The 24,350-nt window shown below is 44.2% G+C and overlaps 2 protein-coding genes across 8 annotated transcripts in view; one reads left to right on the forward strand and one right to left on the reverse strand.

Annotated features, from left to right (window-relative positions):
- Positions 1 to 24,350, reverse strand: part of EVI2A (ecotropic viral integration site 2A) — a 172,653-nt gene that overhangs the window by 78,135 nt on the left and 70,168 nt on the right. The window contains exon 3 of one of the 4 annotated variants that reach the window (XR_014558356.1): positions 2,383 to 2,413. The exons of the other annotated variants lie outside the window; for them this stretch is intronic. The gene's annotated coding sequence lies outside the window, so the exon portion shown is untranslated. Of the gene's footprint in view, positions 1 to 2,382; positions 2,414 to 24,350 lie in introns of those variants that run through there. 4 annotated transcript variants of the gene reach the window in all.
- The window catches only part of NF1 (neurofibromin 1), a 155,855-nt gene that overhangs the window by 16,165 nt on the left and 115,340 nt on the right, over positions 1 to 24,350 (forward strand). For 3 of the 4 annotated variants that reach the window (XM_083714249.1, XM_083714250.1, XM_083714251.1), the window contains exons 6-21: positions 3,081 to 3,148; positions 3,784 to 3,859; positions 4,881 to 5,038; positions 6,142 to 6,315; positions 7,506 to 7,628; positions 8,543 to 8,617; positions 10,146 to 10,277; positions 16,023 to 16,157; positions 18,060 to 18,173; positions 18,542 to 18,621; positions 19,987 to 20,110; positions 20,392 to 20,547; positions 21,178 to 21,424; positions 22,001 to 22,074; positions 22,598 to 22,681; positions 23,523 to 23,963. In XM_083714249.1, the coding sequence (XP_083570375.1) occupies positions 3,081 to 3,148; positions 3,784 to 3,859; positions 4,881 to 5,038; positions 6,142 to 6,315; positions 7,506 to 7,628; positions 8,543 to 8,617; positions 10,146 to 10,277; positions 16,023 to 16,157; positions 18,060 to 18,173; positions 18,542 to 18,621; positions 19,987 to 20,110; positions 20,392 to 20,547; positions 21,178 to 21,424; positions 22,001 to 22,074; positions 22,598 to 22,681; positions 23,523 to 23,963 (2,261 nt within the window). Of the gene's footprint in view, positions 1 to 3,080; positions 3,149 to 3,783; positions 3,860 to 4,880; positions 5,039 to 6,141; positions 6,316 to 7,505; positions 7,629 to 8,542; positions 8,618 to 10,145; positions 10,278 to 12,448; positions 12,509 to 16,022; positions 16,158 to 18,059; positions 18,174 to 18,541; positions 18,622 to 19,986; positions 20,111 to 20,391; positions 20,548 to 21,177; positions 21,425 to 22,000; positions 22,075 to 22,597; positions 22,682 to 23,522; positions 23,964 to 24,350 lie in introns of those variants that run through there. The other variant, XM_083714252.1, reaches the window with a different exon arrangement.

The raw sequence follows: 24,350 nt of genomic DNA on the forward strand, positions 1-24,350 counted from the left end.
GCTCAGTGATGGCCAAACTTGGCCCTCCAGCTGTTTTGGGACTACAGTTCCCATCATCCCTGACCACTGGTCCTGTTAGCTAGGGATGATGGGAGTTGTAGTCCAAAAACAGCTGGAGGGCCAAGTTTGGGAAACACTGATCTAGCTTGACTAATAATTGCCTGTGCATAAGCATTGTGTAGATGTTGTTTGTGGTTTGTTGAAATATGAGCTGTGCCAAAGCACCAAGGCAATTTACAATTAAAATATTAACACAAACAAATGGTGCGAAATATTCTCAGGCCTGTTTCAGCAGCTTTTGGTACTATCACCTTTGCTTTAGTCACCCTGGCTTCTGCCTTCCTTCAGGTCACACAGTTTTTAGTTTCTATTACCTGGGGGTGGGGATGTTTGTTGTATACTATTTTTGTATTGCTTTCTATTATTTGTTTGTTTTATTTTTATTTGACAGAATTCATATGCCACTTGATTTGTAAGAAAACCTCTAAGTGGTTTGCAGAAACCTAAATGCGGTTTACAAATAATCTTTGCTAGCCTCCCTATAGCTGCTGCTTGCACATGAGGGAGAAAATTTGCAGGTAACTATGATACCTGCAAATTTGTCTGTGCTGGGTAGGTAGTGGTTTTGAGGATGCATCAAGAATATGGCACAAAGGCAAGTGCCATGATTCCAGTAAAATCTGCATTCTCTCTCTCTCTTTTGCCACCTCCTGGCTCCTCATGATTTCAGTTTTTACTTTTTCAGTCAGTTTGGCCCTGATTTTTACTTTTGAAAGTTGATAGATATGTTAGTAGTATTACTCTCCTGTTAACAGCTGGCTGGAGTTGGGGAGATTCTTGGACTGAGATGAAAAAGAAGTCTACTCCCGGCTGAGGTGCAGTTCAGGAGTTTCCTGGCTGCTGCTTTTGTTATTAAAGTTTATTACTTTTTTTCCACCCCACCTATTCATTTTTGGTGCTCAAGGTGGCTTGCAGCAAATTAAAACATCAATAAAATAAAATAAATCTCAAACACAGAGGAATAAAACAACGGATTAAACCCATGTTTAAGGAAATTAAAAACTAGCTGATTTCAAGGACCTCATGTTTCCAAACAATAATAATAATAATAATAATAATAAATTTTATTTATATCCCGCCCTCCCCAGCCGAAGCTGGGCTCAGGGCGGCCAACAACAGTCAAAATAGTTCAACATTCTAAAAACATTCATTATAAAATTAATTAAAATCAAATTAATGGCAACCATCAAGCAAAATTCTGTGTAGGTTGCCAGAGGAGGGGGTCAGGCTGCGCCCTGACCAAAGGCCTGGTGGAACAGCTCTGTCTTGCAGGCCCTGCGGAAAGATGACAGGTCCCGCAGAGCCCTAGTCTCTTGTGACAGAGCTTTCCACCAGATTGGAGCCGCGGCCGAGAAAGCCCTGGCTCTAGTTGAGGCCAGCCTAACTCTGTGGCCTGGGATCTTTAGGATGTTTTTATTTGCAGACCGTAAATTTCTCTGTGGGGCATACCAGGAGAGGCGGTCCTGTAGGTACGAGGGTCCTAGGCCGTATAGGGCTTTAAAGGTTAAAACCAGCACCTTGAACCTGATCCTGTACTCCACCGGGAGCCAGTGCAGCTTGTATAGTACTGGATGAATATGATCTCGCAGCGAAGACCCCATAAGGAGTCTCGCCGCGGCATTTTGCACCCGCTGGAGTTTCTGGGTCAGTCTCAAGGGCAGCCCCACGTAGAGCGAGTTACAATAATCCAGTCTGGAGGTGACCGTCGCGTGGATCACAGTGGCTAGGTCAGGGCGAGAGAGATAAGGAGCCAACTGCTTAGCTTGGCGGAGATGAAAAAATGCCGCCTTTGTTATAGCTGTAATCTGCGCCTCCATAGAGAGGGAGGTATCGAAGATTACACCCAAACTCTTAACGGACGATGCTGGCACTAATTGCACCCCCGCAAGAGATGGGAGTTGACAAACAAACAAAACACCCATGATCTTCACATAGAGATGGAAGGCCATCATTACAAGTGGGAGGAGGAGAGAGGGTCTTGCAACAATACCAGTTCCATAACTGAGGCACCACCACAACCCCCCCCCCCAACCCCACTCAAATACATTTCAGATATTGGAGGGATGTTAAGGAGTCTATCCAGGAGATCTTAATGTACAAACATTGACCGCACCACCACTATGGTCTCCATAAGAATAGTCTAGTACAGTGGTACCTCTGGCTACGTACTTAATTCGTTCCAGAGGTCCGTTCTTAACTGAAACTGCTCTTAACCTGAAGCACCACTTTAAATAATGGGGCCTCCCTCTGCCGCCGCACCATCGGAGCACGATTTCTGTTCTCATCCTGAAGCAAAGTTCATAACCTGAGGTACTATGGGTTAGCGGAGTCTGTAACCTGAAGCATATGTAACCTGAAGCGTATGTAACCCAAGGTACCACTGTACTGTAATTTCTTTCAGTAGTTCAAGATACTGTTTCGAAGCAGTGTTAGAAACTGGGATACAAAAGCTAGGAGCCAAATAGTTTCTGGAACCTGGGTTGTGGGCGCCAAAACAGAATGTCTAGTCGCCATTTGAGGGGGGGGAAGGGGGTCAGCAACACTTTTTATTTATTATTTTGATAAGCATGAACTGATACACAATACACATTGTTAATATCACGTTTTAACAGAAATTGTTAATACATGTTTAACTTGGTGCGTACAATAAAAATATTTGTACCGTACTTCTGTTTTCAAAACATGCTACTCTTTATTGTTAAACACCTTAACATATTGTCTATCCATAACATATACTTCAAGGCTTCTAAGCACATACATTTCAGTAATCCTTGAGTGTCAGCCAGGTGCAAAATATTGCACCTAGACCTTTTGAGGTGCTCGCAAATGGAGAATCTTTAGGTGCAAAATGTGCCCGGTGCTCTGCCAATTCCGAATCCTGATTGGAAGTATAAAAATAATGGGCCATGACGCAGCATTTGCTACTTGGGTGGCTGTTTAGGTGATTCTCAGGCAGTTTTCGTAGCATTATTGTCATTTTGCACATTGTACGAGTGGAATTTTTTTTCTTGTTTTCACAGAAACGGCCTTTAAATTTAAAGCCCTCAAGAAAGTAGCACAATTGGCGGTTATCAACAGTCTTGAAAAGGCAAGTTTCCTCCTGGCTTGTAAGTCTTCAGAAGCTGCAAGAGTGTAGGTGTCTGCTCATAGGTTGTTGTGGGTTTTTGTGGTATTGGAGTGCATAGCCAGTACTCTTTCTGCTGGAAGGAGAGAGCCAAAATCAGGCCATGCCAAACTATCGAAAAACCTTCGCTTTTTGTTTCTCAGAAGAGCATCCCCGCAGCTGGATCACACTAAGGACTCTCCTAGTCTGTTTTCCTCTTTGTCAGCAATAACCATCCAAATACCTCTTTAGGGAAGCCCACAAGGAGGGCATGTGCACAACAGTCTTCTCCTGGTATTATTCCCTAAGCAACTGGTATTCAGAAGCATAGAGTCTCTTATCTTGGAGTTAGCATACAGCCATTGTGGCTAGTAGGTGTTGATAGCCATATTCCCCATGAATTTTGTCCGCAGCTCAGTTTCAGAGCATCTGCTTTGCATACAGGAACACTCCCCAGCATCTCGAGGTAGGGCCACACAAGACCATGTGGTCTGTAGCGAGTGAAGTGGCTCTGAGAGCTTTGCCCGATAAAACTGGAAAGGTGACGACTGTATCACTCATCACCATTGCTCCTGAACAAAATAAATTCCCTGAACTAACTGTGCTTTTATATTCCACAGGCATTTTGGAACTGGGTGGAAAACTATCCGGACGAGTTTACTAAGCTGTACCAGACACCGCAGACAGATCTGGCGGGTAAGGCATCAACAGAAGTTGGATTGTATACCTTATAAACGGGTGTGGGGTCTCTCCAGTTAACCACTGTTTGCCTCAACTGTTGCCTGATTTCAGAGGTCACCCACTTCAGTACGGAGGAGAAGTTGCACTCCTCCTTTTTCCACTCCAGCAGATTGAGAGCAGGTCTATATTGCTGGCAAACTTCAGTGGTCGACTTATTTCCTGCAAAATCCCATTGGGTCCTAGGGTTCTTCCCTTAGCAGAAAATGTTAGAAAGCTAATATATGAAAGGGAATAGGTATTCTTGATATGTAGCTTGATATTCGGGGAGTTCCTTATGAGGAAAGCATTCAAGTGTGCTTTTGTGATCTGAAGCTTGAAATGTCCAAGGAGAGTTGTACCATGTGTTTGGTTAAATATCTAGCCTGCCCATGATAAAACATGGTCAGATACTCGTTTCTGTATTAAAAACATTGCTGAAATGAAATCCTACATTTGACAATGAATAAGCACATAAGAAGAGCCTCCTGGGTCAGGCAAATGGCCCATCTAGACCAGCATCCTCTTCTCACAGTGGTCAGGTGCCTGTGGGACACCTTTTAAGCAGGACCTGAGCACCACAACCCTGTCTCCACTTGCATTTCCCAGCTACACTGGTACCTCTGGTTAAGAACTTAATTCGTCCGGAGGTCTGTTCTTAACCTGAAACCGTTCTTAACCTGAGGTACCACTTTAGCTGCTGTGTCGCCGACGCACAATTTCTGTTCTCATCCTGAGGTAAAGTTCTTAACCCGAGGTACTACTTCCGGGTTAGCGGACTCTGTAACCCGAAGTGTCTGTAACCCAAGATGTCTGTAACCTGAGGTACCACTGTACTGGTATTGAGAAGCATACTGCCTCCGACTTGGGGTGTTTTCCCTTTCAACAGCAGTATTATCGCAGTGCTATGAAATACCATTCCTGGCAAACATTTCAGCTTTTGCACTTCAACCTACCCGGAAGTAACTGCATGTGTTGTCTCCTCCTCCCTCCATCACAGATTGCGCAGAGAAGCTGTTTGATTTGGTGGATGGATTTGCCGAAAGCACAAAACGCAAGGCAGCTGTTTGGCCCTTGCAAATAATCCTCCTCGTCCTGTGTCCAGAAATCATCCAAAACATTAACAAGGATGGGGTGGAGGAGAACAAAATAAACAAGGTAAAGGGAGCTGCAATACCATCTCTGGCTGGTGTCAGTCCGGCTTTCATATATGCAAATAGATGATTTAAAAACAAATAAATAAGCAAGCATGTTGATTAAGAGGCTGGACTGGAACTTCTTTTTCTCTCTTGTTACATGCAAAGAATTTGCATATGATTCTTCCTTGAATCTAAGAGCTTGAGTACTTAAAAGCCTTTTGCTTCATTATTCTCCCTTTTTAAATTTTCCTGCAACTAGGAAAAATATCCCACTTTGCTGATCTAGTACTGGTGTCTGAGAGACCCCAGTTGAGTCACGGTTTTTAAAATCTAATGAGATGCTTTAAAATCTGTGTTGAGACTGCTGTCTCTTCCTAATGGAAGGAGTCCTCCCCCAAAGAAGACAATTTCCTAGCGCATAGCAAAGTAGCACATGGGAGAGAATGCTAGGCTAGAAACCTTTGCTCTGACATTCTAGCTTTCTGTGTGCAGGGAACGTTCCCCATGAAGGGGCATTTTGCCCTCTTAGCCTTCTGAAGTGGGTAAAGTCCAGAGACAGATTGACTGTCTCAGTGAGTACTAGGTTGTAGACAGTGGCGTCAGTTTTGTGTGTGCTTAAAAAAAAAAGTTAAGGATTATTCCTTCTAGTACTGTGGTATCATAATATAAAGATGGTTCTAGGCATTGGCTATGGCCTTAATATGATAAAGCACAGACTACACAAAAACTATTGCTGGTTGCTCATCATATTCATTTATATGCTGCTTTCCCACATAATACCCAAAGTGGCTGACAAAACCTGCAAGCAAATCAACATGCAAGTGCAAGAGAAGCAACAATCATTTCACAGTGTATTATGCAAATCCACATTAGCAGCCAGCATAGGAAAAGTGTTCTAGGTGCCTTCCGCAGAAGGAGCAGCTTTTGCAGGAAGGAGTCAGCCAAGGCCCTGGTCTCTGAGGCCAGGTGGAAGGAAGCCAGACAGAGAAGCAGGAACCGAGTCTTGCAGTGCTGTCCTCAAGGCAGATCAGTGTCTGATCTGGAATTTGAGCTCTGGTATCTCAGGATGGAGCTATAAGTTCTTTTCTCTTTCTGACCGATTTTGTGTTTTGAATCCTGCAGAAGCTATTTTTGGACAACCTCAGGAAGGCACTTTCAGGCCACAGTGGAAGCAGACAGTTGACAGAAAGTGCTGCCATTGCTTGCGTTAAGTTGTGCAAAGCATCAACCTACATCAGCTGGGAAGACAACTCTGTCATTTTCCTTCTAGTTCAATCCATGGTGGTAGATCTGAAGGTAAAAAGATTTTGTAGTGCTGTGTGTGTGTATTTCAGCTTAGGATTTTGAACTGTTAAGTGAAACTTTCATGGCTCATCATTGCAAAGAGTGGTTAAGAGAAGCTTCGCCATGGCTTTGTGTGAGGTCTGAATTCACAACTCCTATTTAACAGAAACTGTTTCCCCTCCCGGGGCTGCTGCACTTGGAAATGGAAGTGAGCTTGAAGCTGTGGGAAGAAATGGAAGCAGAGCCATAGTTTACTTATTGGACACCTAGAAATTCAAACCATTGGTGTGGGTTCTAAATTAGAGTTGGCACAAACTGTTGCTTGATGTGATGACAGAATTGAGCTACAGTTTGATTGGTCAGGGTGTGCTATTTTGTGCATATACAGGATTTTTGTAAAATAAAATCTAGGCAAAGAATTCTGCCCTACTGATAAAATTAAAAAAAAAAAGTTGGTTGGGGGGGACTGAGAGTTGGCCATAGACCGAAACTCTTACTTTAGCATAGAGCAGGCTTGACCAAACTCTTCCAGCTACATAAACATCTCTCTCGCTGGACACCATGTATATGGTGGTGTGGGGGAGATAACGGGTGGCATTCAACTAAATTTTACTCACAATAAACATATTGAAATTAGTGAACATGTCTAAGTTACATAGAATAGTTTCAAAGGATCTCTTCCGAGTGAAGCCTAGTTGAATGCCACCCAATAACACTGGGAGGCCTCCTGAGTCTTTTACCAGATGGTCCAAGGAGAAAGCTGCATAGAAATCCTTAAAAATCTTGCAGGGGGTTGTCCTCTTGCTTGCTTACAACTGAGACTTATGACAGGGCCCTCCAGTTGTTGGGATAATGGGAGTTGGAGTTCCACAACATCTGGAGGGCCACAAGTTCCCTATTTCTGGCTCAAGCCACTCAGTGGCATCAGTTGATGTCTGCTTCAAAGAGCAGACCCATTGACTTGACTTCCTTGGCCAATGTACGCCTCCCTCCGTTGCAAGGCATGCTTTTTTCATAAAAGGTTCACTAGTTCCCAAAAGCTTGTCTGTTTCTGTTCTTATTGGAGGGCAAAAATACTTCCTCAAATAGCCGCTTAATCCTTTAGAAAAGATGGGCCACTTTGCTCTTCTCATTCTCTGAAGAGTAGCCCCGCGGCACGTGCCGACCAAAATAACTGCGGCACATGTTTGTTGGTTTTTCAGAACCTGCTCTTCAATCCTAGCAAGCCGTTCTCAAGAGGCAACCAGAATGCGGACATAGACCTCATGATCGACTGCTTAGTGTCTTGCTTCCGCATCAACCCACACAATAACCAGCACTTCAAGGTGAGGCTTGTGGCTCTGCAGACACATGCTCTCTAGCCTGAGGCTATTTTTGAGCCACTGGATATGAAGGATGGATGGGTCAGCAGCGGTTGGGGAGTCATGAATAATAGAGAATTCTGTTTCTCAGCAATTACAGTTTGAGTGTTTTCTAGAAATCTATTTTTAGGTAGCTAGCTTTCAGGATACCTTTCCTGCTGCTCTTTAGTGACTTTCAAGTTTTGAATTGACTGAAGAAGCTCTAGTAATCTTTTATTTTCTTTGGACACAGTCCACCAAGAACGCCTCCCTTGAAAACCCAACAACATGGGACCACTGTGAGACCAGGCTACCTGAAAGGCTGCCTGCCTCTGTATAGACCTATAAGATCACTTAGAACATCTGGGGAAACTCTACTAGTAGTCCCATGCCTTGCAGAGTATCATTGGGTGGTGACCCCAAATCCGGCATTTTCTTCTGTTGCTCCTGTACTGTGGAATGCCATTCCCTCTGCTATATACAAAGCAGCTGCCACCAGTTGCTTCAGGCGTTCTGTGAAGATGTATCTTTTTGTTCAGATTTTTCCTAGCCTGTAAGATTTGACCCCGCTTTACATGTTTGAATCCTCCGTATTTCTGTTTCTGTTTGTTTCCATACATTTTCATGGGTTTTTGTATTGCTTTGTTGGATTTAGATTGGGTTTTTGTTTCAGGTATATGTTTTGTTTTCACATGGCTTAGATTTTTTAAAATCTTAAGTAGTTTAATGAATGCTTTTAACTAAATAAATAGGTTGCATGGGGAAAGGTGTTCACTTCATTCCTGCAGAAAATTGTCCTTTAACAAGTCCTGCTCATTTCGATGGAGCTTTGTAACCCTTTGACTTCCGTGTTTGTTGCAGAAGGAAACCTTATTAATGTTTCCCTTCCTCTTTTGCAGACTTGCCTGGCACAGAATTCCCCATCAACATTTCATTATGTCCTGGTAAATTCACTCCACCGTATAATCACAAATGTAAGTTATTGAGTTATCAAAAAGACTTGGTAATTTGTTCAGAAATGGTAATGATTTGATTAGAAGTGGAGAAGGAGAATGGGACTGGGGGAAGGTGGAGAGCTTACCTGTTGAAGTTACGTGGGCAATTGCATTTCAAGGCTGGATTATCCCCCAAACCAGCAGAGGCTTTCTAGACATCAGAATCCCATTTCTACTGCCCATCTATTGATATGTTGGCATTCCATCAGCAACTGTAGATGCCAAATGAACGTGATAAGTAGTATCATTGAAAATTGTAAACTGTATATAGTAACTTGGGAAAGCCACTGTCCTTTCACTAACCTGCCTCACAGGGTTGTTATGAGGATAAAATGGGAAGTGAGCGAATCGTGTCTGCCACTGTGAGTTCCTTGGAAGGAAGGTGGGATATAAAAGTAATAATATAAATAAATAGTAGACACTTAGCATGGATGGGAAGGTCAGGATTTGGCCCTGAAATTGCACACTTCTTTCAGATGTGCACACACCTCCAATGTTCTTTATCTTGATTTCACATTTATGACTGCATGGATATAAACTGGTTAAGGCAAGCCAGGTGAGACCCTGACATTTCAAGCTAGCTTCAGAATTAGAGTTTCAAATCCTCCTTCAAAAGAAGGCTTCCTGGTTTTCATTAGCCACCTTTAACATCCATGCAGACGCAATGGCAAAACGACGGTCAAGCAATTTGGGGAGAATTCGCCCGAGAGGGAAGGCTGCATGCAATTCCTGCGGTTTGTTCCCGGTCCCTTAGCTGTAGCTGAGGATTGGCTAGTGTTGTGTCCACTGTCCTTTACCAGGCCTCCCTCCACAGCAGCAAGAATGGCTTCCAGATGTTATGTATGGGATTACCACCTGGAAGGGTGCTGCATTGCTCAGCACCACTGATTCATCTCCACTGGGAAGGAGGGCGGCAAGGATTCCTATTAGCTACTTCTAGAAACAGCATGAAAACAAAAACTTAACAACTGGAGACCATCGCTACCAAAGCTGTGTTTCTTTAAGCCGCCAATCCGATCAGGGCTTCTTTCCTACTGAAATTGGAAGCGCCCTTCTGCAGGAGACTTTTGCTCATGGTTATTAATGGCCGTTGCCTCCCCACTCCTCGGTTTTTCTGAGTTCTGAGAGGCAGACAAAAGCTTTAGGTTCAGCTCTCTGCTCAGCCATGAAAGCCTGCTGGGTGACTGTGGGCCAGTCATTACTTCACAGCCTAACCTACCTCACAGGGTGGTTGTGAGGATAAAATGGAGATGAGCAGAAAAGTGTACACCCTCTCAAGCTTCCTTGAGAAAAAGTGGGATTTAAATGTAATAGTAACATAAAGAAGAAAATGGGATCTTCCCTGGAGGCTTTCAAGGGATCGCTGAACATGAGTCAGGGATGCTTTAGGGATGCGATTTGCAGGATCAGGCTGCTGGGCCTGCGTGCCCCATTGAAATCTTTTCTAGGTTTCATTTTGTGATCTCTGTTGGTATTCTCTCCCCCCCCCCCCCCGGCATTACCTTAGTCTGCACTTGACTGGTGGCCCAAGATTGACGCTGTATACTGTCATTCAGTGGAACTTCGCAGCATGTTTAGTGAAACCCTCCATAAAGCTCTACAAGGTTCTGGCGTGCACACCCCGATTCGCATGACACCGGTAAGGCCCCGCTCCTCATTTTTCAGTTGTTAGATTTTGTTGTTGTTAAAAAAAGGAAGTGTGTTCATTACTTCTCCTTGATGTTCTGTTATATCATAGAAGGTGGTACAAATGCCGCAGTCCTTAAAAGCAGAAGTTCTAATGCTTTCCCCAATGATATTTCTTGCGTCCCAAGCAAATCCCAGGTTTGGATTTGTCCCAAGTCAACCAAGAAGAGAGTTTGGCTAGTGGTACTCTTTACTTCCAAGACCATAGGAAGAAAAGTCAAACACGAGTAGACTTGGCTACTGGAGTGCCTGGGTTTTGGATCCTATGCCATTCCAGAAATATTTGAAGGGTGAAATTTACATGGGACAGGTGGGTCAAAGGAGTACGGCCCCCATTTTTTTGAGTCTTCTGACCTAGACATAGATAGTGACATGAATATGAAGTGCATTGAAACATATAAAATATACATAAAAATGTAGATCATAGAAGTGATCCATTGAATGAAAAAAGTTGAATTGGGCCCGGAAACAAATTGGCAGCTAGCTCAGTCAAGCCAGGATTGCCCCAGTGAGCAACCTGGCTGCCAAATTCTGCACCAGCTGAAATTTCCCAGCTGTCTTCAGAGGCAGGCCAAATGTAATGGGTTGCAGTAATCTAACCTAGAGGTTTACTAAAGCATAGACAACAATAGTTAGGGTGTCCCTGTCGAGATAGGGGCACAGCTGGGCCGCTGGCTGAAGCTGATGGAAGTTGTCTCACTGGCAGCTGCTCTCCAAGGTCTCAGACAGGGGACCTGCCATGTTAGGTCATTTATCTTGGGGGTTGGGAGACTTGTGACCATCTAGACATTGCTGGACTCCCAACTCTCATCATCCCCAGCCTGCATGGCCCAATGGCCAAGGGATTATGGGAGTTGAAGTCCAGCAACCTTTGGAGGACCACAGGTTTTTCCATGCTTTCTTTTTAATCAAGAGATGCTGGCAAATTAAACCTAGGGCCTTCTGCTCTACCGCCAAGCTGTTGCTTTTCCAGCTTTGTCAGCAAATTACAGATATGCTTTTTCATGGAAGTTTCTTGTGGTGTCAGTTGTTTCGTTGCTCCATATTACAGCGTGTCGGCAGTTCAGATCAGTGATAATGTAGGAGTGTAGAAGGAGAATTGGGCTGGAGTGGGGGTTTTTTGGCAACAAGAATTATGTATACTATATGCAGAGTGTTTTCTGTGAACAGTGTAGGCTGGTGGTTCTCATGCTTTGCAGGCATTTGCCTCTGTAGTTCATGCTGGTTCCAATGCCTTGCAGCTTCTTGAATCTCTTTGTATTGTGATAGTAACACTTGTCTCTCAGAAAAAGTAACTTCATAGGAAGCTGACACAATGGTCCATCCCAGACCAGTATTGTCAACGCTGACAGGCAGCAGCTGTCCTTGATTTCAGGCAGGGGTCTTTTCCAGCCTTATCTGAAGATGTCAGGGATTGCCTCTGGGACTTTCTGCATGTAAAGCAGTCATTGAGCTACAGCCCTTCCCCAAATAGTGTTCTGTTATCTTCTCTGCTGTTGATCAAAGAAACCCATTCCGCTCTTGCATATGGCTCTCGATAGTCTGCTCTCCCAAAGTTCACTCTTGCTTCTAGAGAGCTGCAGCATCTGATGGTCCCAGACGGTTTGCCGTAGGGGGATTGTGTAGAATTACATTCAGATGATTAGGGCTGCCTTGGCCCTCTTTATTTCAATGAATTCTGCATCTCTGTTGCTACTTGGTAGCTTCACATTGCATCTTTGCTTCTTAATTTGCTACCCACATTTTTTAAGAAAAATGAATTAAAACCAGGTGTTGTTATACATAGATATAACTCTACACACACACACACACACACTTATTCTCACAGCAGCATTGAGAGTTTGGTTTAGGTGAGGGAATGTGATGTCCCAAGCTGAGTTAAAGGGCCCTTGAGCTGTCAAGCTGTGTTGTCAGATGCAAAGACATACCCATACAAACACACCCACTTTGCAGCTGAAACTGTTCCTCACGACTCAGCCATGGGACTGATTTCTTTGGAAATTTAAGGATCTATGTGTTCATATATGGGGAGGAAAAGAACAAACAGTTGTGCATTGCAGCTCTGACACTGATTGGCGGCACTTTGTCTTCTGCTTCTTATTTTCTGTTCATATTGGCTGCTGTCGCTCACATGATCAGATGCCAACCAGTCACTGCTATGCATTGCAGTGGGCTTCTGTTGCTGTAAGTATATGACCCATTGTTAACTACCACAGAAAAGCTTTCCCTTATTTCCCCCCGTGACTTTTCTGTGTATAGTTACCACTACAGTCATGTCACTTCATTTCAGTGATTGATTATGTAGCATGCTTTCACCTGTTGGCTGTAATGAAACAATTAAAACCCATTTCACAGACCAGGTGACATGAGCGGTTTTATCCTCTCCATTATTCCCCTGCCCTCGCATCCCTTAATTTATCACAACTTGGTTTCTTAAACATGAAGTGATGCCCTCCTTCAGTATAAACTGCTAGTTCTTTATTTTTGTTCTTTGACAAATGAGTTAACAACAAAGATTTTTCCTGGGGCTGGTGTAAGTATAACCATGGTTGGGAGACAGCCATAGGGCTGTATATTTTCCCTCTTTCAGGAGGAAATTCCTCTTTCCCTGCTTCAACCATGTTTAGAGGATACATCAGCACTGACCTTCACCTTGTTTGTGACAAACTAGGGTTTCAGCATGCAGTTTAATGTCGGTTTCAAATGGTTAAGATAAATGCTGAAGTCAGCAGTCAGTGCCTTGACTGCAGTTAAGATGTGAGTAGGGAATTGGCTTCTGAAAGCGGAACCCTTTTCTTGTTCAGAAGGAAGCACTATTAAATCTATATTCTTATTAGATTTCTTTGTGAAAATAGTGTGCAGTTGTAACATCAGCTATCAAATACTAGATTTGAGAACAAATTCATAAACTTTTTTTATTTCTGAGTAACTAAATCCACTGTTATTTTTAAAAAGTTTGCAGTTTCACTGAGATTCGTTAGAGGGTTTACCCTCAAAGAATGATCAACTCATTCTCTCTGCCCACCTCCCACCTTCATTTAGATAATTTGTTTTTAGTATGTTAATGCATATGATTTTGGTCCTGCTGTTGGGTGTCTTGTGTGTGTAGAAATAGAAAACAATTCATTAACATGAAAACATATTTTGTATTTTATCGCCATTAATATGCATACATTGTTGTGTGCAGATTGGGTTAGGACTGTGCCTGCTTAGTTATCAGTATCATTCTCTGCTAGGAATGAGAATAACCGTGCTTGTATTTGTGCATTTCGGCTCCTAAGGTTCAGGACTGCCAAGAATTTCTAATCTTATGGCAAGGGTTGATGTGGTCATGGATTGGAGGGGAGTTTGTAAAGAGAAAGAACCTTGCCGCTCGAAGGCCCTCTTGGAAACCTCCTCTGGTTCATAATACCCTGCTTGCCTGAGGCCTAGAAGCTTTATTCCTAAGTAAACTTGGATTCTTAGAGTGACCGCTGACTTCATATTTCATGTTCTGCTTTTCCTGGTGATTGTCTAGCTTACATGCAGCCCTGAGTTCCATAGCTTTTGGTCAATTGCAGACAACCAAGGGAAATACTTTAAAAAATGTCCAGATTTGGATTGAAGCAGCCCATATGTTTGTTTGGTTAACAAAAACATTCATAGATTTATTTACTTTTTAAAAGAGAGATCAGCCACAATTTTAAATGGGCAGTGGCGTTTTTCTACATTTAGCTCTCTACATTTTATTTTCTGTTTTTTAAATATGTGGCAGGGAGGGAATCAGTGTTGAGATGGTTGGGATGTATTGCCAAACTGTGGTTTGGTATGGCATCTTAACTGGCAGCCTTCAGCAAATCATGGTTTTTAAGAGACTGCCAAACCAGGATCTGTTTTTTGGGAATGTGTAAGATGGGGAGGGCAGTTTCTCCTTGATTCCATGCTCCTATTTGCCATATCTTGGACATTCAACAGCAAATACGAAAGTCACCCACACAAGACAGAAAAAGCTTCAGTGTGAAGCTGCTGAGTAGGCCTTCATTTGCTGATTTGTCATTATCTTGAATTGCGGTAAACTGAGACTGGGCGTTGCACTTTCAATGGGGAAAGCAATTGCTCCTCTGTGTACATGAGCAACATTCATCTGCTTTGCCAGTTCATTATTTACTAGTTTGGAATAAGGCCACCCTGACTTGTATCCTTAACCACCGCGACCTTGGACCGTAGTTCAATTTTGATTCTGCATAGTGTGATAGGTGTACAAACATCTTCTAGCTGTGTTGCTTACATGGAAGCTCCATGTTCAGGGGCAGCTAGCCACTAAAGGCCACTTTCTTGAGAGCAACATGTCATGGACTGGCTGGATGCAGAGGAATGGTGGGAGACAGCAGCCGGGGAACCCCCAAGGGGAAGAAGCGTCAGAGCCAAGGGATTGGTGGTGGGATGATGATCAGTGGTCAGAGAGAGAAGAGGGAGCAGACTGGGAGGAGCGGATGTTGGAAGCTGAAGGGGCAACAGGGTTTAGTAGGCAGGATGTGGCTGGGGCAGAAAACAGTCCAGGCTCAGGGGCAGAAGCGGAGGCTGGAGAGAAGGTTGGTTGATCAGACAGGCTGCTGAAGAATCCAGGTAGTCTTCCCCTCCTGCTGCAACCAGCTCCCCTCCTGCCTGATCTCCTAGAACACACACAGAGAGGGAAAAGAGCAGAGAGTGGTTGTGAGCAGGCTCAGTCTATAACTGCTTGGGGGAAATCCTGGAGAGGAGGGTATTTAGGCAACTGTGGGAAGGCAGAGACCTTCAGTCCTCACATCTGCCTCCTTGGAGCAAGAGCTACTGGGAAGAGTTGTTGGGATCACTAAGCCTGCATAGAGTTTAATTTTAACCTATTTTTATTTACATATTCTCTATTCCTTTATATGTCCATGTCTCTGGTCTGTGACAGTAATAAATTGATTCTGATAGGCCTGCACTGTTTTGGTTGCTTTGAATAAAGCGTTAATTCACTGACATAGCGTTTTAATTTATTGCTGGCCTGCACCGGACTCCAGCTCCAGACACAACAGCAGGGGAGGACTGTTGCCTTCATGATTTGCTTGTGGGCTTCTCAGAGTCGTGCTCTTCTTGTGAAATACAGCACACTGGACTAGGTGGACCTTTGGCCTTTTCCTGCAGAGTTTATCATAATGGAACACAAATGTCTCTTGTGCTGTTCAGCCTCCTGGCCTCACCTTGTTCTTGCTACTACTTCCAGTTCTGCCACATTCTGCTTAAGATGGAGCAACTAGAATTCTGCCCAGTATTCCAAGTGCAACTACAAAATAGGCGGCCAGTTCTGTTTGCAGTCTTGTTCCTAATGATTCCCACACTCAGTTTGCTTTTTTAAAAACTAACACTGCAGACCGAATTTATGTTTTCAGTGAGCTTGTCCCTCCTGGGCTCTTCTTTCCTGGGTCGTCACAATAGTAGATTTAGCATTGGCTAAAAGTGCTCAGGAAATAAATATTGGGATCTTTTTGAAGGTTCCATGGAAATGTCAGTTCAGCTAACAAGAAGAGGTTGAATGATAAAACCTGGCTATTCTACTCATATTTAAATGCTTTCAGTTACTATGCTAGATGACATTAATTGTATAAGTATTACTTTTTAAAAGAGTGGTGAGTTACGTATTTGGAGTAATCAGTGCCTTGTTGACAGTCATATCATGTTTTTTCCCCATCCTTAGAGTCTTACATTTAAAGAGAAAATGACAAGCCTTAAGTTTAAAGAAAAGCCTACAGATGTTGAAACCAGAAGTTACAAGGTCTTGTTGTTATCTATGGTAAAGCTGATCCATGCTGACCCTAAACTTTTGCTCTGTGTAAGTAAAAGTTCTTTTTAAAAAACAAATTGAAATGAAATGAAACACCAACTCTCAGGGTTTCTTTTACAGTCTTTGAACCAAAAAACAAGGAATTGACTTTCCAACAATTTCCCTGTACTAAACTTCCATAAGAAAGCTTAGTATTGATAGCAGTTTCCATTCCAGTGGCATAGAACACTTGATCTGGAATGGAAAAAAGAATTAGTAACCCTTATTAGTAAGGTAAAGGGACCCCTGACCATTAGGTCCCGTCGTGGCCGACTCTGGGGTTGCGGCACTCATCTTGCTTTATTGGCTGAGGGAGCCGGCGTACAGCTTCCGGGTCATGTGGCCAGCATGACTAAGCCACTTCTGGCGAACCAGAGCAGCGCACAGAAACGCCGTTTACCTTCCCACCGGAGCGGTACCTATTTATCTACTTGCACTTTGACGTGCTTTCGAACTGCTGGGTTGGCAGGAGCAGGGACCGAGCAATGGGAGCTCACCCCGTCACGGAGATTCGAACCGCCAACCTTCTGATCGGCAAGTCCTAGGCTCCACAGCCCCACCCACGTCCCTTAACCCTTATTAGTAGGTTGGCATAATTTTGTGGATGCTATTATCTAAAATGACCACCCTCCTGCATCACCTGTCTCATGAACCTAAAGGTAAAGGTAAAGGTACCCCTGCCCGTACGGGCCAGTCTTGCCAGACTCTGGGGTTGTGCGCCCATCTCACTCAAGAGGCCAGGGGCCAGCGCTGTCCGGAGACACTTCTGGGTCACGTGGCCAGCGTGACATCGCTGCTCTGGCAAGCCAGAGCTGCACACGGAAACGCCGTTTACCTTCCCGCTAGAAAGCGGTCCCTATTTATCTACTTGCACCCGGAGGTGCTTTCGAACTGCTAGGTTGGCAGGCGCTGGGACCGAGCAGCGGGAGCGCACCCCGCCGCAGGGATTCGAACCGCCGACCTTTCGATCGGCAAGTCCTAGGCGCTGAGGCTTTAACCCACAGCGCCACCTGCGTCCCTGTTCTCATGAACCTACGTTCATACAATTTATAACATACAGAATATGGCATGATTAAGTGAAAGCAGAAGAAGGAGCAGTTGTTTATGATTACTTTTGTTATCATGTAGTTATGTATTTTTCATGTAAGCCACCTTGAGCATGGTTTGAACTGTAGAAAGGCAACATACTAATAAAATTATGTATTTATGCATGTATGCAACCCTATGATCGGTGTGCAGACAACCCTTTTTTTTTTGGGGGGGGGGAGATAGTTTCATTGCTGCATGCTTTGGTTCGTTGAGCCTGGAAAAGGAAGGTGCGCAGCATTCCTGACCCTTAGGACAAACAAAATGCCCAATCCTAGTAGAATTTTTCAGTCTAAAGTTATGAAGAAGCCTGGAGTCACTTAATATGCCCAGAAGAATCAAGTTGTTGAATGTTTCCAGGACGGTACTACTATGCAATACAGGTAGAGGAATTGTCTATGTTTAAATCCTCCATCTTAAAAACAAAAAATTGTTTATTGGGTGTTGATATCAACTGGATTGTATGTTTCCAAACATGCAGAATCAAGTATTGCCTGTTCCTTCTTCCTAGCAGCCTGGGGTGCGACCTGAAACCTACATAGTACCTAACAGAGCCTCAGGTTGGCTCCCTATGTTAATGAAGGGCTGTTTCCAGTGGTGGCAGGGTGTGTGAGCTCCCCCTCTAGTGAAGAAATATGCAGAAGTCTTTCAGAAGACACAAAGGTTTCCTCCAAGGATGACCTGCAGGGCAAGATCTGGCTTGGAGGATCAGGGGTCTACTTCTCTGCAATATTTTTTTAAAGTATACAGGGAAATTACACCAGTGAATTTGGAATATGAATGTCAGTGAACCCGCACCTTATCATTTTGTACTTTCCTTTACAGAATCCAAGGAAACAAGGTCCTGAGACTCAGGGCAGCACCGCTGAACTCATAACAGGCCTTGTCCAGCTGGTGCCACAGTCCAGCATGCCTGAAATAGCACAAGAAGCCATGGAGGTCAGGAGCTAAGTGACATGCAAGCCCATTACTGTATTGTTTGCAGATCTGAATGTGTGTCCCCATGCCCTGCTTCAAAGTGAGCCAGTCTTCTTTTAAAAAACGACAGTGTGTCACAGTCTGAAGTCCTGGCTTTAAAAATGGGCTCTCTCCCATTTCATAACTAGGCGGATTATTGCTTTGTTTTTGTTCTTATTTTTATTATGCATTTTGTGTTTTTTATATTGTAATTTTATGCTGTGAAACTCCCTGAGATCTACAGACGAAGAGCAGAATAATAATAATAATAATAATAATAATAATAATAATAATAATATATGTAGAGCATTAAGTTAATTAAGCGGTTTCTGCATTTTTGGCCCCTTCAGGCCTTGCTTGTGCTCCATCAGTTAGACAGCATTGACTTGTGGAATCCAGATGCACCCATCGAAACATTCTGGGAGATCAGGTGAGTACATTGCCTGTTTTGGGCTTGGTAAGAATTGTCTCTCTCCTGACTAGTTTCCTGGGCTACGCACCATAACTACAAATGATCAAAAATTATATACTGTATAAACAATGCTGCTCTGAGGCGAGACTGAATTGCCTATTCTTTTCAATACAGTGGGGCACTCTGTATATTTTGGGTTTCCCTTTCCAAAGATCGGTGAAACAGACACAGAAGTTGTGCTCAATCCAGTGGAGTGCTTTTAATTTAGATTTATTTGAGGAAATACCTTCCAGTGAAAAAATGCCCACAATTACAAAAATAAAAAATAAAAATGACCCATGCAAAGGAGATGAAACAATAGAATGTAAATTTGAAACTACATAAGCCTGGTGAAAATGTCAACTTAGTGCCCCATGATGAAAGAAAGTGCTAATGAAAGGATGTCAGGGAAGGACACAGGTGTAGAAAATTCAGAGCCCCTAGCTGCCCAACGGGGCTTGCCCAGGAGTAGGGAGATAAGCATCTGGTCTGCTGGCCACAAAAGATTCCATACTCCATCTTACATGATTTATCCGGGACCCTGTGTGATCTTCCTTGTTGAGATGTGCTAGTTGGGGGTTGGAGTTGGGAATTATGAGGTGCCCCTATTGTTTATGTTGAGGCTCACATAGACTCTCTTTGCCAATTGTAGAGGCTCTATGATGCCTTTCAAACACTCTAGCCCTTCAGCAGATCCATTTTTAGTGCTGTGTCCGTCCATCCCCTCACATGAAGAGCACCCACAGTTGCCTATGTGGACAGCCGAGGCAGCCCTGGGTATACAATAGAGGGTTACTAGTATAGTGCCTGCAGGCCCCCATGTGCTCGCAAAGACTTTTCTAGATGCCTGCAGGATCCCTGCCTCTCTCCCCGCCCCCGGGCCCTTCTGAAAATAGACATTCTGTTGTAGCCAGTTAGGTTGCGGTGGGTGCCTGGTTGCAGTTTGTGTGTGGTGCCCATAACAGCTGCTCTGGTTTTCAGATGTGCTCGTGGGTCCAAAAAGTGAATGAATGAAATAGCTCAGTTTATTCTAGTTCCCCTCACCCAAACTGCCCCCCAACCCCTATTTATCTCTTAGGCTATGTTGTGCTCAAAATTCTTGACACAAATTCTGTAGCCCTGCAAAAGGGTTTTAGAATGCTAGTTAGGAAACTGTCAAAAGGAGAGGGTGTTGGTATGGGGAGAAGGCAGGTGTCCACTGGGATCCCCTGCAGGGGCTTGAGTATGTGTACCTCTTGTCATCACAGCTGTTGTAATGTGCTTCTTATTGCAAATATTGCTGCTGAAGTTACGGGAAACACTTTAATAAGTGGCTATTGATTGGCACTTTCCTAATTCTTGCAGTTCACAAATGCTGTTTTGTATATGCAAGCGGCTAACAAGCAATCAGATTCTCAGCAGCACAGAAATCCTCAAGTGGCTGCGAGAGATTTTGATCTGCAGGAACACATTTCTTCTGAAAAACAAAGTAAGTGAGCACTTTGAAACTTGAAAAGCATTTCAAAAGGGGCTTGCTGCTTCTGACTTGCTCCAGCTCTTGGCTTATTGGATAGTTATTGGATGGGAAGGAAATTTGGCTAGCTTTCCCACTCAGAAAGGGAAGTGAAATTGTGTTTGTTTTCTCATTTCATAAATAAAGCCCCAGTAAACACACCCATCTCTCCTGTGTATGTGTGTGCATGTCTGATTTCCTTTACCTCCTACAAAAGCAGAGTGACTTATTTATTTTTCCTCTCTTTCTCCCCATAGCAATCAGATAGGAGTTCCTGTCCCTTTCTCTTCCTTTATGGGGTAGGATGCGATGTCTCTGGGGGTGGAGCTAATCAAATTTCTCTTGACCATGAAGAGATGATGCGTTGTATCCCAGGAGCTACGCTTAGGAAAGGAAAAGGGAGCTTTTGCATGGTACGTGACCATAAGGCAAGTGCTGTCATACAGAGCACTGCTGCTGCTGCTATTACTGCTACAGTAGTTAGAGGTGCTGTTTCAGACCTTAGTCAATTCTGATACCTCACCACGCAGAGCAGCCACACAGAACCAAGACGTTCCTAGTTCTGTATCCCATCAGCTGCTGAAAGCTAGGAAGAACACGAAAACACATCAGTGATAGAATTAGGGTCACTTAGAAATGTACTTGCTGAAGCAAAAATAGCCAATGGTGTGCCCACTAGAGATACTGAACTACAGCAATGAACACCCATCATCTCTAACCACTGGCCATGGCCATGCTGGCTGAGGCTAGTGAGAGTTGCAGTCCAAAACATCTGGAAGGCATTTCCTTGGCTGCCGCATGCTTGAAACACCCTTCGCTGAACATCAAGGCCCCCGTTCCCATCAGCTGCAACCAGCTGCAACAGTCCAGGGCGGGTGAGAGTTGCAGTCACAACAACGTCTGAAGGGCTGCAGGTTCCCCCCTACTGATCTAGCTGTATTCATTTGTGCTCTGCAGACGTCCTTTAAAACGCCATGGCTTGTCTTGACTGTGTTTGTGGAGAGCAGCAATGATTAACGTGGCCTGTTGTCCTTTCTCCCAAGGAAAGCGCTGCAGGCTGCAGCGGGACGCCGATATGCCGTCAAGCGCAGACCAAATTGGAGGTGGCCCTGTATATGTCCCTCTGGAGCCCCGACACCGAGGCAGTGCTTGTCGCGATGTCCTGTTTCCGACATCTTTGTGAGGAAGCGGATATCAGATGTGGCGTAGACGAGGTGTCGGTTCACAACTTTTTGCCCAATTACAACACCTTTATGGAGTTTGCTTCCGTGAGCAACATGATGTCAACAGGTGAGAAGGGGGAGAGAAGGTCTCTTGTCAGTTGAGCTTGGGAAAATTGAACAAGGAGAGAGAAGGGTGGAGTGCATTTTTAGTTTGGTGTTTCAAGCTGGAAATTTTGCTTTAAAAATAATAAACAATTAAAAAATGATACAGTGGAACCTTGGTTTTCAAACTTAATCCTTTCTGGAAGGCTGTTTGACTCCCGAAATGTTCGAAAACCTTCCGATTGGCGCAGGCACCCCGGAAACAAAAGTCGACAGTGGCAATGGACATTTGGCTTCCAAAAAATGTTAGAAAATCCAGAACATTTACTTCTGGGTTTTCGGCGTTTGGGAGCCAATTTGTTCATCGACTAAGCCATTTGAGAGCCAAGGTTCCACTGTACATTAAATCCCATTAACCAAAATATCTCTGTGAAAACTAAAGGGCAATTGTTTGTTCAAAGGCAAGCATTAATGCAGATATGTCTTGTCAGTCTTTTTTGATTAAGGATGTTTATTGGTAGAGGAAACTTCCATAAAGTTTTCAACAAAGCAACCTTTTAAAAGTTGAAAATGTACTGAATTTCTGACCACATGCCTTTAGGAAGAGCAGCTCTCCAGAAAAGAGTGATGGCATTGCTAAGGCGAATTGAACATCCGACGGCAGGTAACACTGAGGTACATCATTTCAGTTTTCTTCGGTGAAAGTATTCTTCCTTGGCAGCTTAACACTGGATAAGCACTTCCTAACAAATGTTTCCATGGCAGCATTAAATTAAGGTATCAGAAAACAGATTAAATAATAAATATATACACAGAAATATGAAAACAAATTTTCAACAGCCACTTAAAAGCAAAAATACTGGTTCCCATATCTGCTATTTCAGTTGTAAGCTGATTATTATTATTGTTGTTTTGTTTTATTAAATTTATATATCACCCCTTCATCCGATTACAGAGAGCTGGGACCAGAACACTTAATTAATTAATTAATTAATTAAGCACTTAATATCCTGCTTAATGCCGTAGTCTCTAAGCTGGGTATGGTACGGTTAAAATGCTGCAATAAAGATAAAAATCAGTTTACCATAAAATCGTAAAAACTTGAAATGCCTGCTGGGGAAAAAGGTCTTCACCAAGTGCTATCTGGTATTTTCTAGAAGGTATTTAGAACAGTTCTTTTTCTTTTGTCGTGTTCCAGGCTTGGGAAGCCACACATTTAAAATGGGAAACGGCTACAAATTTGATCCTCAACTTTCCAAAGGCTAAAATGGAAGATGGCCAGGTAAGGCCTTTCATAAATACCTTGTAGGCTTTTTTCTCTGCTTCTCTTTAGCATCTAATGCACAGGAGTGGCCGTCTGGTTTTGCTGAACTACTACTCCCATCGTCCCTAGCAGGCACAGCTATGGTCAGGGATGATGGAAGTTGTAGTTCAGCAGCATCTGGAGGGCCAGAGGTTCCGCATCCCTGGGCTAATGTGCTATCCTTCAGATAATCTAGCTTTATAGGGATCTTCTCATCTTGCTGGCTCATACAGCCAAGATCTGTCGTCGTCTTCTTAATGCTCTTTCCTGGTTTGCTGACTTATAATGCTTAGGGAAAGCCAAGTAGTTGATTTTTTTTCTTCAAACCCGTCCCTGGTTGCCACTTCCTCAGCCATAGCACATCTTGTGCTATCCACCAAGCCATCTTTTGAGAAAGAGGTGGCAGTTTGCTTTGGGAAACCCCAGTTTGCTTTGGGAAACTGCTTTTCAATAAAATTCCTAGATCAGTTTACAGGGAAAAACAGGAAACCAGAGAAGCTAGTGTTACAGTAGCACGGCAGAAGCATCTAGAAGCAAATCCCATTTCTGATGGTGCCATTGTGGGTTGGATATTGGATCAGAAGCCTGGTTTCAGATTTCTGCCTGGGGATGAGCTGCTTTTGAAAGCGCGGGCAAGTCTGTTTCAGCCTCGGTTCCTTTCTGTAAATGGGGACTTACGATGTCCTGGGGTCGTTTTGGTGCAATTCCCAGAAAGCACCCTGCTCTGAAAGGAATATCCAAATAACAGGTGAGCGTTCTGAATTTGCATCACTGCATTTCTCTCTCCCCACCTCCCGCCATGATGTGCAACTCTTTCCAGGTCGCGGAAAGCCTCCACAAGACCATCGTCAAGAGGCGAATGTCCCATGTCAGCGGGGGAGGCTCTATAGACCTTTCGGACACAGATTCTCTGCAGGAGTGGATCAACATGACCGGCTTCCTGTGCGCGTTGGGCGGGGTGTGCCTGCAGCATCGCAGCAGCGCCGGGTTCGCGACCTACAGCCCCCCCATGGCCCCCGTGAACGAGCGCAAAGGCTCCATGATATCCATGCTGTCGACCGAGGGCAACACGGAGACCCCTGTGAGCAAGTTCATGGACCGCTTGCTGTCGCTCATGGTCTGCACCCACGAGAAAGTGGGCCTGCAGATACGGACCAACATTAAAGATCTCATGGGCCTGGAACTGAGCCCGGCGCTTTACCCCATGCTTTTCAACAAACTGAAGAACAACATCAGCAAGTTCTTTGACTCTCAAGGGCAGGTAAAGGGGTTTGCTTTAATGCAGAGATGGCCAGTATTTTGGGGGCTGCATCCCCCGGGGAAAGTGGTCAGGGCCTCTCTACCTACATACAGTGGAGGCTGCCAAGCCTACCCATTTCCTTCCTAACAGCCAGCCCAGAGGGTGGCCTTGGCTGTCCAGTTCCTCCTCCTCCATCCCAGTTTTGCCCTTGTAGAACTCAGGAGGGTGGGGGCAAAACCAGAATTAGTTGACTCTGCCTGCCATTGGCTCTGGCTCCACTCATTGGTTGGGCTTCCTGCCTTCTGCTCTGGCAATCCCAATAGGCACCAGCCAACACTGCCTACATTGTGATGATCTGGAGCCAAATCCAAAAGTGGGCAGTCAGTTGAGGGTCACGTGCTTGTTCGT

The sequence above is a fragment of the Podarcis gaigeae genome (assembly GCF_964106915.1).
Source record: "Podarcis gaigeae genome assembly, chromosome: 15".
NCBI lineage: Eukaryota > Metazoa > Chordata > Lepidosauria > Squamata > Lacertidae > Podarcis > Podarcis gaigeae.